Source organism: Lissotriton vulgaris, chromosome 3_1 (genome assembly GCF_964263255.1).
Source record: "Lissotriton vulgaris chromosome 3_1, aLisVul1.2, whole genome shotgun sequence".
NCBI classification, from domain to species: domain Eukaryota; kingdom Metazoa; phylum Chordata; class Amphibia; order Caudata; family Salamandridae; genus Lissotriton; species Lissotriton vulgaris.
In genome coordinates this window covers 1,973,504,493-1,973,519,566 of record NC_141689.1, presented here as the reverse complement: position 1 = coordinate 1,973,519,566, position 15,074 = coordinate 1,973,504,493, and the positions used below count along the sequence as shown (strand labels likewise).

The 15,074-nt window shown below is 43.6% G+C and overlaps 1 protein-coding gene across 1 annotated transcript in view; it reads left to right on the top strand.

Annotated features, from left to right (window-relative positions):
* The window catches only part of SPATA4 (spermatogenesis associated 4), a 140,078-nt gene that overhangs the window by 66,762 nt on the left and 58,242 nt on the right, over positions 1–15,074 (top strand). Inside the window, exon 4 of the mRNA XM_086963326.1 lies at positions 4,357–4,577. Coding sequence (XP_086819452.1) covers positions 4,357–4,577 — 221 coding nt within the window. The remainder of the gene's footprint in view (positions 1–4,356; positions 4,578–15,074) is intronic.

Sequence of the window (15,074 nt, the reverse complement as noted above, 5' to 3'; positions counted from 1 at the left end):
CTCACAACCTCTTTTACACTCATTAGCAATTGTGGCCCCCAGGGGTCGGACTGGGGGCCCAAAATCAGTCCTGGTCCTGGAGAGACTGTTCAAAGCAGCCCCGCTTCGTATCTCTCTCGCTTTCTCATTTAATTCTCTCTGTCTCTCTTCCTGTCTCAGACACTCTCTCTCTCTCTCTTTTTCTCTCTGCCCCTCTCTCTCCCTCCTATGTGCCGCCCGCCCGGTGCCTCACATCTTAGAACGCAGCCACCCCGATTCGTTCAACAACTGAGCAGCAAGAGTTGCAGTCCCCCGGAAATGCCCATTTGGACAAATAGTCAGTCCTACTCTGCGTGTGGGGATTCCTGCTGCATTTGAATGAGTATGTTTTGCCATGTATTACTTCAAACAAGAATAGGACACGTCTGGCCCTCCCTGTGGGTAACATCCTTGGCAGCTACTTGCCATTAGATTGCTTGATAATATCCGGTCCACACACACTGCCCTCTGCTGGCCAGTGTGCGTCGTGCAGGGTAAAGTGCTTCTGCTATAGCAGTAGCGCTGGAATTAGAGCATCTGGGCTTCTCGGAGCTTTGTAGCATCGTATGTAAGCCATTCATTTCGCGCGCAAGACACTTATTAACGTTCAGGGCGAGGCGAGGCACTCTGTAAATGTTAAGAAAACACAAGCAAGTTACTCGGACAGTGTTTTTAAAAGTACTGTTTAACACCTGTCCTCGGCGCCCTTCCCTGTCTGCTCCTGCGCATCGCTTTCCTTTCTGCATCAGATCTGGAAGCGGCGAGGTCTCTGCAGCATGCCAACATCCCACCTTTAATCCTCAAAAATGATTGTTTGCAAATATGCCCCAATCTCAGTGTGGGGGAAGAAATCCTTTTTTGAGCGCTGTGTGCCCTCCAGTTAGATGGCGAGGCATTCCCACCGGCGCAGCAAAACATAAACTTCGTTCTCCTCAAACAGTAATCAGCAATTTTTCCCAGAGCACATATTTTTTCCTTGCATCTGTTTATGAATTGCTTTTCACAGCTTGAAATCACATTAGAACTTCATAAACCCCCCTTGTCTGCCTGAAATAACCACACACGCTGCTGCCCTGTGACAGCATCACTCGAGAGATTGTACCAGCTGGGCACGGTGGCTCAGCTGTGCAAACACGCGCCGTGGCTGGGGAAGGCAGCTCACAAATGCCAATATATTCATTCACAGAAAAAGCAAAAAAATCTGATTTTACAACTGCCCCATGCTGCGAAAACGTACCCCCTTTGCTAAAAGCTTGATTGCTCATAGAAGGTCCCATCGGGGAGGAGGCGCTGTGTCGCGATAGTATGGGTCATACGCTCCTTACCCAGCATTCTTCTGGCACTAGCAGGGCAGGCTGCTGCCCCAAGCAGCCCTCATAGCAGGCCATGGAGAGCATTAGCGGGCACAGTTACCACTGGTCTGATAACACGGCAGGTAACAGTGCATGCAATATTACAAATAGAAGGCGGTGTTTCTGCGCCTCTGCCTGGACGCTGTGAATTTTCATGTCTACGATGGGGAATAACATGGAAAAGTTGTATTCATTTACCATTTTGAATTCTAGCCAATTTTATGGACATCATGCAACCCACTTTTTTTCAAATGGATATATCGCCAGATATATTGTTGAAGGCAAAAATGAGAGATTTTGTCTAAAATTAGGATTAACGCCCATTTTGGAACTAAATGAGGGAGTGATGGCTCAGTGGGTTTGTTTTGGTGGGGATTCTAATGCCGAAGGACAGAACGAGGCACTTGTCAGTGATGGCTCAGTGGTTTATTTTGGTGGTGATTCTAATGGGGTTGTGTTTAATCCATGGGATGATTAGAGCGAGTTTTCATTGGTTTGGTGTTGTATGTGGTTACTGGTGTCCCTGCGAGCTTGTGCATGTATGTACCTCTAGGCCCCGCAAGAGGTTCTGGCGGTCACACAGAGGTTTATGCGGTACCTTTTGAGATGGGTCACTCAGAGGTTTATGCGGTACCTTTTGAGATAGGTCATTCAGAGGTTTATGCGGTACCTTTTGAGATAGGTCACTCAGAGGTTTATGCGGTACCTTTTGAGATCGGTCACTCAGAGGTTGGTGCGGAACCTTTTGAGATGGGTCACTCATAGGTTTATAGTGAACCTTTTGAGATGTGTCACTCAGAGGTTGATGTGGAACCTTTTCAGATAATGAGGCTCTTAAGGCTCAGAAACCGTCTCCTGTGAGGTGCCTTCACATGGTAAAGAGGCAAAGCTCCATGGGAGGGATAAACATAGGGTTATGAAGTTGGGACATGAATAAGAAGCAAGCAAATCAGAGTGACGAGGGAAAGCCAGTCAATAGTGAGAAATGGGCGGGCTCTAAGCTCTTCTATGTTCATGGTAATGCACAATATGCTCGCAACAGACCGCGCATGCATTGTCTAGTAAGCTTGACCCAATCATCTTCCCAAGCAAAACTCCAAACGGAATTAAAGGAATAAGTAACTTCTCAAATTCTCCGGAACTTTCGTCGCATGAAATGTGTCAGTCATTAGCGGATAAGGGAAGGAAATATTTGTTGTTAACTAGTGAGTTGCTGAGATCAGTACATGGATCTTTCTACATGTAACTACACATTTTAAAGAACATAACTGGCTTTGGACCTGACGGATTAAAAAGCTGAAAATATGTTTGAAAGAAATTACAAGCAGCCCATTGGGAGATTCGTGTCTATTGTACTTTCCACGTTTTCTTGCAGCAGGAACAGGACAGAATGGGGCCCAAATACTGAAAAGAGGGCATTTGTGATATTGTGACCATGTAGTATGCTCTACCTCCACCCTCTTACTCATTTTACTTCGATGATCTTCCAAATAACCATTTCTAGACTCTTCCCTCTTCTATCCTTCTTTTTTCATAGCTCTAACTTTTGCAAAGGCGAAACCGTTGCATTGTAAATGCTTGTTAAAGTATGCTGCTAGGCCTTAATTTTTTATCTTTTTTAGACTTGTGAATGTTGTGCTAACTTTCAATATTAATTCTTTTATGACCACTGTATACTAATTGCAATATGTCATGGTAAAACTGTGCCAACTTTTTAAATGAATTATTTTTTATGACTATTGTATAATAATTGTGATATGCTATTGTGAAACTGTGCTTATATGGTTTTTCTGTGCGCTAAATTGAAAACCGAATAAAGCTAAATTCATTCATTCATCAGAAGAGCAAGGTATTTACCTTCTGTGACACTCTTTCTGGTGGATAGTCTAGTTGCAGACATCCCACAGATTGCCCTTTCATCACTACACTACCCCGCTCCCCCCCCGCACACCTCCCCCCTACACCCATCCCCCAATACTGTGGAGTGTACTTCTGGTAGGTCTTAAGTTTCCAAGAGAGATAACACACAGCATTCCAATTTGTAAGTCGGTCCGCATCTGAGGGCGAAGAAAAAACAGCTCATTACCTGATGTCAGGGTGCAGGTGAGGTACCTGTATGCCACTCCGTACCATCACTTCTGAAGGTGGGGCAGAGCCACCACAGAGTCATTTAGCAGTGTGCTGGAGCTATCGCAGAAAAGTATCTGGATCCAGTCTGGTGCCTGGGATGATTGAAAAGGTGAGAAAGCCGTGGTTAGTTAGAGTATCCACCATAAAGCGCAATACCAAAGATAATTAACATGCTATGAGTATTTGTAAAACACACTATCTTGCTGCTTAGCAGATGTGTGTGCTTAGCCCTGCCTATGGTACGTTGGTTATTTGAAAAGCCGGGTGTTCAGCTTCTTGAAGAATTCAAGAAGAGAGGAGGGGGCACTAATGTGCTGTATGAATCTATTCAGTGCTTTCGGAGTGATGTAAGGGAACGCCCGTTCTCGTGATCTGGGTCTGTGTATGCGTGGGAAGTGTGCCAGTAGGAGTCCTTTACAGTGGACGTACCTGTGTAGTAGATGTGACTGTTCAGGTAGGTGGGGCCTAAGTTGTGCAGTGTCTTGAATGTTTGTGTGAGGAGTTTGAAATGAGCACCTTTCTGTATCAGGAGCCATGTGGAGCTCTCTGAGGTGTGGTATGATGTGAGTTCTGTGTGGGAGATTGAGGATGAGTCTGGCTGCTGAGGTCTGGGTGATTTGTAGTCTTCTAGTGAGTTACTTGGTGATCCAGGTATAGGGTGTTCTCGTAACCTACCTACTAGTGACTAGGAAAAGGGTGATAGTTTTTCTATTATTGCATGTTCTTCAAATAATCGTTTTCTTACTAATTCTAATACAAAACTGATGTAAACCATGAGCTGATGCCTAACACCAACATATCAGTGTATTTACGTTTTCCTGTGTCAACATTCCGAGCTATATTTTCTATTTTATAGAATTAGAACAACTCACCAGGAGGAAATTGACTTTACAGACCGCCCATACCAAGAGATTCTGCCAATGGTCGCTCGAGCAACCGCTTCAAAAGCAGTGAAGAATAACATTACGTTGAGTGAAATGTTGATAGAACCCGATGTAGTTGTCAACAAACAGAAATTTCAGAATATTGTTAAAATACACCTTCAGCAGAGGAAACAAGAGAGAGCAGAGGATCCTAGTAAGTGATTTTGAAAGATAGCTAAATGGTATATGCTCAATTTGGGGAAAATGTAGATGTTACAAATACATGTATTTATTCCTGGTTATTTTATCTCATGGACGAAATAAAACACAGCGGCAGGTATTTTTCCACTTTTCATTTTATGAAAAATGAGCACATCTTTTCACAAGGTATGTACTTTTGGGTGTAAAAATGTTGCCTAATGAAACATATTGTGCCAATTTCTGTCTTGTGAGGCTATCTCCCGCCATAACCCTCATCCACTTGCCTCATTAGTACTTTCATGAGAAGTACGTGTGTGCCGCTTGGGGTCTTCCAAGTTGCTTTCATTCTAAATTGTAACCCTTCCCGGGACATAACCTCAAAATACTGATAAAATTGGGAGGGGGTGGAGGCATCTGCTTTACGTTTTTATACCTAAAAACGAATGTATGCTTGAACATTTACAAATACTTAAAACGGGGTCCTTATAGTTCTTAGACCACCTGAGTTTCTCTGGCAAAGAAGCCTCTATCTCCCTCAGAAAAGGATCTCACATTTTCATTGTGAAGGGAAGTTGTCTAATGTTCTCACATTAAAAAATGGGTTCCTGATGCTAAGACCTGGAACCGTTCTAGCTTGATTTGTTTAATTTCTGTCAGATTGACCCCCATTGATATCTTCGCTGTGAGGTACCACATCCTCCTTCATCTTCACCATTAAGTTGAATCCTTATACCCAGTCACAAGGGCAGCTCAATGTGTTATACTCTTTCTACTCTTATATCTATGCTGAAACAAGAAGTCCTCCTAAAATGTATTATGAGAAGATAGATTAGGGTGTCACGATAGCACAATTGCAGTTGTTCAAGATAATGACTCTTACTGACTTACATTAATTCATTCAGAATTGAAAATATGCTGACAGGAGGAAGTATAAACCTCTTGGGTCTCTCTTTTTGGCACACCTGCGCATACCATCTATGGTGCCTCAGGAAACAGCAGTATTGATGTCCAGAGCCCTTTGCAGCCCTTGATATTCAGGTATAATGCTTTCTTTATTTTGTACTCCACCCATCTGTTCCAAATGAAGACCAAAACGAGATTACAGCCTGCTTTCTAAGTGTAAAGATGTTTGTTTAGATCTTGATAATCAATTGAATAATTACATTGGCCTGCAGAATGCCTGTTGATGGCTTGCTTGGTTTGAGTATCAGATAGATTGTGTCCTCTAATGATGTGGGTTGAATTCCTTAACCCTGAATGTTTCCTGAAAGGCTCTTAGGAGTATTAGCAGTAATTGGAGGGCAAAAGCCTGGTAAAGGGCTACCATGAAGCCATCTGGCATTCTAGCCTTGGAAAACTGTAAACTTTGGATGGCTAGGAAGACCTCCTCATTTAGAATTGGCTCCACCAGACTAGCCTTATCTGTGTCTGAAAATTTGGGTAGCTGTGCCTGAGACACAAAGTATCTTCAGGGCGCAGTCTCTGTTCTTGTGCATATTATTTCTCATAAAAGTTGTGAAAGCATTCTTCTCCTTCTATGCTATGGGCGATGGCATCTACATTCCTAACTTCGGTGACACAACTGCATGCCTGCCTGGATCTTAAATGGTTCGTTAAGAATCTTCCAGGTTTTTTGCCCCTTCAAAAACTGTTGATGGAACTTTGTGAGCAGATAGTTTGCCCTGCCCACCCCTAGCTTCCTAATAGTTACTGTACTCCAGTGACTCATCTACTGCAGGTTCTCTTTTTCAATTGCGCAACTTCTGCCTAAACCTGCCCCCTCAGGTCTGGTTTGATGCCATCCCTCTACAGGGCAATATTATCCTGATTAGAATTTGTTGAGAGGTCATCTGCTATACTCTGGTTAGTGATTAGAAGCATCACTAGATACCTCAGAGTGCATTGTTAAGTCTAGTCCCGTGCTCACCTAACTTAGCCCTTCTAGTACAAATGACACCATGCCTCTCGATCTGTGAGAGTCGTGTCCCTGGTCTACATTCTTAACCTCTGCTAGCAGTTGTATATATTCAGCAACATGTAGTCTAGGCAGGCCTAGCTTTTAGATGCAGTCAGCTTATTCAACCCTTCTCTGTCAAACGGATACTACCCACTTACCTGCAAGAAACTAAGGCATTGGTTGAATTATACTAATTGCACACCAGGCAATAGTGTAATCCTGTGTTCGCAATCTTCCCCTTGTTTGTACCCCCATGGGTATCAATCTGCAGATCATAACCATTGTCTGCCCCCCACCTTTCAACAACCCACAGGCTCCTGGTGTATTAAGACAGAATGCCTGTTGTCCTCTGCTTGACTGTTCTTGAAGGCCTGCCTTCACTCGTCTTCTTCATCTGATTTTTCTTGGGACTCTGGACCGCTGACCTTTTCCAGTTTATTGCTTTTCAGCGACCCACCATTATTTTGTCATGGTGTACTGTCACGGTGCATTGGTGTCTGCTCACTTAACTCCATTCCAGGCCTTTGGCAGATGGCACACCTCTTTGCTGGTCACCGTCATGGGCGTCTTGTCTAGATCACTGTCCAGTATCTCGCAGTCCTCTTCAAAGAATTTAGTTCTCCTGTGCTAGTCGTTCCTTATTATTTAAACAACGTTATTGTCTTTTTTTATATTTGAAGACATCATTGATGATAAACACACAACAATTACGGTTCATAAGGTCAGTGAAAAAAGTGTAGACATTTTAAGGAGTATAACCGTGCAACAAATAATACATACTTACAGGTCAATGTTAGTAATTAATCTGGCGTGGGACAGTATTCCTTTCCATTAAGACAGTATATATACACACGACCATCATAAGTGGATAAAGAAAACAGCCATTCCATAGCTCTCCCGATACTGGTCAGAATGCTCAAACTTTGATTTCAGTCTAACATGGTTAAGCATCATCTTGTGATACTTTTACAGGCTTCTTCTTTGTGTGGAGACAAGTGATAATTCCTGTATCCTCTGCATTGTTCCACACTTAATCTGTGTGTCCATTGTGCAAGTCTATTTTAGGTATGTTTCTTTCAAATATTGTAGCTTGCTTACCACGGCCTATACTTTAGAGATCCCTCTATTGGTGCAGCATTGGTGAAAGTGAGGTCTTTTCTCGTCTGCCTTTTTCTTTAGTGTCTCTTGAACTTCTGCTCGAACAATTGCCTCGGGCGAAATTCATTGAAGTATTAAAGGTAGAATGAGTTTATACGTGTATTTCTTCTCAACACTTCCCCATTGTGGAATACCTCTTCCAGCTGAGAGGGTTCCTCTGAACTCTGTATCTGGTATAACAGGTCTGTAGTGGGACTGAAAATAATTAGCAATATTGGGGATGAAAAGAAAGTCTCTTTCTTCTTCATGGTAAGTAGGTGCCAAAGCTCTAAAGGTATAAACATAGAAGTTAGAGGTTAGCAATTTGGGAAACTATTTCTGTGTTACATACTCAGAATATATTTTAATTGGTTGTGCATAGTCCTCTTCTAAACCTGCCCAGGGTTTGTATGGGGATAGCAATGCCAATCTATTGAGGGGAGTAACTGGGTTGCAATCACGTACGTTTCTACATTAGGGAAACCTAAACCACTTTGCAGTGGGCAAGCATCTGAGACCAAAAGTTGAGTCTCTTGTAATAGAGTTATGTTGACTTATTTTCCGTGTACCCATTTTATAGTGCTTTCCTTTTAATTAGTGAGAGCTGATCTTGAACTTTCTTTTTTTTAATTTTTTTTATTTATTTAGAGCAAAAAATTCAGATAGTACAAAATTACATATTTCATAATCAAGACATACATAATCATCTTATCATCATCATCAAAGCTTTATTTCAATATATATAATATCATAAAAGCACATTTCAAGTATAAAACACAATTCATTGACAATAAATTTTCCTTAAAAAGTTGCTTATAAAAACCTTTGGTATTACAATAAATAATTAAAAAAGTATTAAACTTTATCAGCTTTGTGAATATTTGAGCATATAAAAAAGATACAGCTAAAATTTATCTCATCAAATAGCCTTCAGCCTAATCAACCAAGCCCAACTAAGAAATCTGGCCACCCCACACACTAAGGTTGTGCTAGCATCATCCTTAAGAATTCTAAGTGCAATGGAGTGGTCCCTGGTTCCAAGCAACAGGCACACAGGTTTGAGCCATTTCTGCCTAGATTTTATTTAGGCTGGGCATACAAAAAAGACATGAGCAATATTTTCAGAAACACCTTCACAAATTGGGCAATCAGGAGAAGTTTGATGCGGTGGCTTCCACTTAGAGGTACGATCGCGAAGGGGGAGTGTTCCCATCCTAAACTGAATATAGAGAGATATATCTCTGGGTTTCTTAATGAAATCCAGATAGGGCTCTAGGCGGACCTTTGGTTTGTGCTGTCAGAATTCCTCGGTCAACCTACCTAGATCTGGGCCCCTCTTCTCATGATCATCAACCCATGCCCAATAGGCTCGCTTAGTTTCGATTTTGGACAGCGATGCCCCAGCTTCCCGGCCAGTCGCAAGGCCCGTTTCCAGTAAAAGCTTCTTTATATTAGATATACAACTAATTTTATGGGCTCCATGAAGGTTCATAACCTCTCTTAAACCATCAGCATACCTTGAGAGCTCGGGGGTACGCCATAACCGAGCCCAATATAAGAGGTGACGTAGGGACACTAGGTCCTTAATGGAGCGACGACCCAGGTCACTCAACAGTGGTTTAGTAGAAGTACCCCTCAGGAGCGATGCAAGCTCCCTAAAGAATTTGTTCTCTGCAATGACTAAGGCATCAACACATTCAAAGCCCCAGAGCTCTGCACCATAAAGGGCACAGCCTACAGCTTTTGCAGCGTAGATATCCAGAACAGGGGCAATGGGTTTAGAAGTGGATGCTCGATGTTCCCTCCCTAGTACTCCAACAACCCTCCTATGACTTAGCGGCATTTTGTCAATATGTGGCTGCCATTTAAGCTTGTCCTAAATTCTAATTCCCAAGTAGTCGAACTCCTTTACACTTTCCAGAGACACCCCATCAAGAGATAAGGTGGATCTAGATGATCTACTCGGGTTAAAATAAAGGAGCTTGGTTTTCGATGTGTTTATGGCAAGGCCCCTGAGCTTGCAAATCAAACAAAAGCGGTCTAACAGCTTCTGTAATCCTGCCGTAGTTTTTGATACCAACAACGTATCATCCGCGAAGAGTAGTGCAGGGACTTTATCACCCGCCAAGACCGGGGCATCAGCATTAATTTCAAGCAAAAAGGAAACTACGCCATTCACAAATAATGTGAAAAGTGTCGGGGCCAGGACACAACCCTGGCGTACCCCTCTATTCACAGGGATTTTATCCGTTTTTTGCTCCTGTGATCCCCATCTAATACGGGCATAAGTTCCATCATGCATACGAGCTAGGAGATTCAGAATGGGTAAGGGAATCCCTATTTCCTTCAGGACCAGCCATAGGCGGTCTCGGGGGACCAAGTCAAAGGCGGTCTTTAGATCGATAAATGCCAAATAAAGACCGCCCTTGCCAATGGTAACCACCTTCCAGTGTAAGAGGACCAGCCTAAATGCCTGGTCTATCGTGCTTGTGCAAGCCCTGAAGCCCGCCTGAAAGGGTGAAATAATGCTGTTTTCAACGGGCCAAGAAAGAATCCTCTCCAGGAGTACCCTGCCAACCAATTTCTGCCCCGCATCAATAAGACTTATTGGGCGGTAGTTGGCAGGGTCCCCCCTGGAGCCCTTCTTGTATATAGGGATCACTTCGGCCGCCTTCCATGAATTCGGAACAGGTGAGCCTTCTAACAAAGCATTTGTAAGAATTTCATAGTAAGAGGCCCAACCTTCAGGGTTAGCTTTAAAAAGGTCGCCTGGTACACCATCCTGCCCCGGGGCTTTAGCAGATACAATCTTGGTTAATGCAACCATCACCTCTTTCTTATCTACTTTAATAAATGCAGCCTGACCAGAATCAGTAGCCATGGCACAGTAAGAGGGCCCTGGAGTACCGGGCTGGTCATCGCCCCCATAGAGTATCCTAAAATGCTCGAACCATTCCCTATCTGTTATGTGATTGGGGGTTTGATCCGGGTCACAGCCGTTGGATCTTCTAACTAAGGCCCAAAGTAGTTCTCCATTCTTGGCTTTACAAGCAGCTCTAAGACCGTCCCAATGCGATTCTTCCCACTCCTTTTTAGCTGTTGTAATTGCTTGTTTATAGTGTGATCTGGCCAACCGAACAGCAACTGGATTACCAGATTTAATAGCATTAATCAGGCTTTTTTCCTCCTTCTGCAATTGCTATCAAGCCATTTCTGCACTGGCTTAACAATCATCGGGCTCTTTTTGCCAGGAACTGTGAACAGTTTACCAATCTGGCCTATCGTATCAGTATAAATTATTTCAGCCGACACAGGTCCAACCACGTCCTTACATGCTGCAGAAAGCCTTAAAGACTGCTCACTAAGAATTCCTTCCAGAGCACTTAGTCTTGTTTCCTCCATAATAAACTTTGGCACTTAAGAAACCTATTACAGTTAGATGGTACAACTGTCTTAGTTATTAATTCCGCACTAATGGAGGGACTATACTCCTTCCTCTGCCATGGATCCACCATGGTGAGACACAAGGGAATATGGTCCCTATCTACTGATGGTATGATGACCATATCAACTACTGACTTCCATGCCCTCCTATCCACCATTATGTAGTCAATTCTACTTTCACACGATACTCTATTATATGTATTAGCCCCCTGAGAATCGGAGATGGTACGCCCATTTACAGCTTTTAGTCCTGATTCAATCATTAGGGCGTTCACTTGGATAACAACTGGTGACCATCTCCTCACGGGCATAAGCGAGAGAGACGGGATGCCCCATCGGGCATCCTCATCATAAACTCCAAGGATGTCATCTGCTGCCAGAGGCTCAAACGAACAGTTTAGGTCCCCGGCAACCAGAACTAAGGAGTCAGGAGGACACAGTTTAAGCATGTCAGATAGAATAGAAATAGTGGAGGATTTGCCCCCCCCCCCGGGTGCCTCTAGCATAGACATTAAAAAGTTCCCAAGAGGAAATACCATTCAAGCCCTTGATGGAGAGTCTCATAATATCCAGTGATGAGCAAGTGTGATGAGTAATCTTAAGGTTGAGTTCTACCCTTACCCATGCCATAAGCCTGCCAGAGGGGCGACCTCGCCCAACCGTAGTAGCAGCTACATGAAAACAAGAATAACCCAGCTTGTATTAACGTTCAAGGCACCAAGTTTCCTGGAAGAAACATATATCAAATCCAGAAGTCATTCCAGTCCGGTAATTGGAGCTTGCTACGCAGGCCTGCCACATTCCACGAGACAAGTTTGAGATCATTGGTGTGAACATTACAGGAGATTTGGGCACATGGAGTTGGGCTTAAGTCCTGACTAACAATGTTATTAGCCCTCATGGATTCCAAGACTATAGGTGAGTCCTCTGTGCCCGTGGCCTCTTGTGGTACAGAAGGATGGGGAGAACAACTACCCAAGGGAGCAGAGGAACAGATTAGAGCTCCTACTCCATCATGGAGTCAATCAACAGCTTCCAGACAGTTAAAACGATTATGGGTCGAGATAGGGTCCAAGTGCAGAGAAGGCATAGGCCAACCCACCTGGGGGGGCCCTCTTCCATTTCGCTGCACCATTGTCCAACCATCTGCCTGAGAAATAAAATAACCTGGGGGGTAAAAATAGGTCAGTTGAAGGGTGTGTATAGTCACGCCTGACCTGGGATATCTCCAATTACAAATGTATTCAACAATTCTAGGGTTATTAAAGTTGACCAAGATGCAATCCCCCCTTATATTTTTGGCCAGATGGCCAAGCCATGGCACCCTCCTGATCATGAGTATTTTGCCCACAATGTGAGGGGGCAGTGGTCTATTTATGTTTAGCCAGTGGACAACCCTATTCCGCAGAGATATAGGGGTCTCCACCTCAAATTTACCCAACTCTGGAACCCCTGCTAAAATTACCACAAGTGGACAAACCTCCGGGGGTAGATTTAAGATATTTTTCCCCTTAGGAGCCTGGGCCGTGGGAACCTCGCCACCTTCACTGCTCTGGGGTACATTACGCTTACGTGGTTTATTTACATTAGCATCTACTAGGTCCTTATCCAGAGGTGCAACTGGAGCCCCTTGAGCAGTGTTCGATGCTACCGTGACCTTTGGGACAACAGGAGCTTTTATTCCACTAGGTTTAACTAACGATTTAGCAGCCATGGGAGTAGCGGCCCTTAGCGAGGGATCTACAATTCCCTTACAATCGCGCTCAATCCTTTTTAAATGTAATTAAATTTTACTCAATCTATCCTCTATTGGACGTAAGAAAGCTCTAAGTGTGTCATATATGACAGTTGACTCAAGGTCCGTGGCCCCTTCCCTGTCGCCTTGGCTTGTCATCCCACCTACTTCCTGGTGCGCCCCTCTAGGCAATATAGGATCTACTAATCCCGAGGCAGGACTAGCAGAATCGGCCATATTAGGCCGCTCCAGAGTAGCTGGAATTACTCTAGCATTTTTGGGGGGTTTCTTTTTCCTCCCACCGTTATTCTTTGGAAGCCCTTGTTTATCCTTTGGAATTGCCCCAGTGTCTTTTCCACGTAGTTGTCTAGTATTATACACCTTAACTACATTGGGCACAATAGGCAACTTTTGGGGAGATATCAATAACGAGTCTGAAACCGTATACTCACTATCAGATGGAACCAGCGATAAGTCACAAGAGGGGAGCTGTGGAATGGGGAATTCTAAGATAGGTGAGGCACCAATACCACCATTAGCACCTTGGTGAACAGGAGTCTGCACATTTGCAATGTGTCCCATTGAAGACCTTCTAGCGATGGCTAGTTCCTGGGAAACTCGTCGCTCCATAATTGTGATGCCTTCATCAACGACACAGTTCATCCTTGTTATGAACTGGTCCATGGCTCCCGTGAAGTTGGCAGTGTCCACTCTTCCCTTAGCCTCCTTAGGAGGCATTGCACTAATCCCAATAAGACAGCGATAATATATAAACAAAGTACTCACAAGGGAAGGCCGCGAGATAGATGGAAGTGGGGTGGCCTGACCCCGCCTTGTTTGGTCTTGAACGAGCTTAAACGGGCCTGCCCTTGGCCTGGGCTTCGCCCGGCTCTGCCCGCGCGCGTCCCGCGAAGCGGGGCTCTGCGCCGATGATATGCGCCGATGATATGCGCCTCCTGGCGCTGGCGCGTCATCAGTAATGCGCGACGCAAAGTGTGGCGGTACTGACTCTGGCCGGTGGCTGTTTTCAAGATTGGTGTGGCTGACTCTTGCCGGTGGCGGCGTTCTCCTCCTCCTCCTCCTGGCAGCGGTGGCAGTAACTATGAGTTTGGCTCAGTCCTCTTATAAAAGTCAGAATTCCATTCAACAAAATATAAAGTACAACTTAGAAGTAGAGGAGAAAGGAAACAAGAAATTACAAAGTCCTTACTAATATAAAAGCTTTACAGTTAGGATTTACACATTTCTTATATCATGATACCAGGCAGTAATTGGAGACCAAATTTGGGCACCCCGTATTCTAGATTTTTTTACCCCTGGCTTCATAAATAGCTATCTCTTGCTTGTATGTTCCTAGAAAACGAGTTAACCACATTTGGAAGGTTGGAGGGTCGCCTCTTTCCAGCGAGCTGCCAATTTGTTCCGAAATACCACTGTCCCCAAATATAAAGATAATTCTTCCTCTTTGCTATGCCCAGGAGTGCTATTGTGGCCAAATAAATAGAGTGTAGATGATACTTTGAGATTATGTCCAAAGACCTCTTCCCAATAATCAGAAATCTTTTGTTTACATAAATCTAATTTAGGACATTCCGCAAACATGTGTATTAAGTCTGCAGGTCCCCACCCACATCTTGGACAATTGCTATTTGTTCTTTTACCCCAAGCATATAATTTTGCTGGTGTATAGTATAAATTATATATAGTTTTATAAAGTTGGGCCTTAAGATTAGATGCTAAAAATAATTCAGAGGAAAGTGACAAGGACAAATCAATATCAACATTAGGATTTCCTTTTTTTTGTAAAATATTTTTATAGAAGAAATGTTTCCCCCCTTTTTTTCCCCCTTGATAACATGAGTAGGGCACAATGAGATACAAAATCATAGAACACAAATTCCAATATGCTTAGTACAAAACAATTCAACTTGGGAATATACATGCATAATCATATTCATAATCATAAATTCCAGTATTCGATAATACAAATTCTTCATATTTCATCATTCAGTTCCTAACTTCCAATGAATAAAAGGGCCCCAAATTTGCATACCCAGTTTTTTGCCCTTTTTTCCCTTCCTGGCGTAGATAGCAGTTTCCAATTTTTGAACTGATAATACTTTACCTAGCCATTGATGATAGGCAGGGGGGTTTGGGTCAAGCCAAGCCGAGGCCACTAACAGTCTAAGAATCGCCATTGCAACAAACACAAAGTGTTTACAGTTTAATTGCCCGTT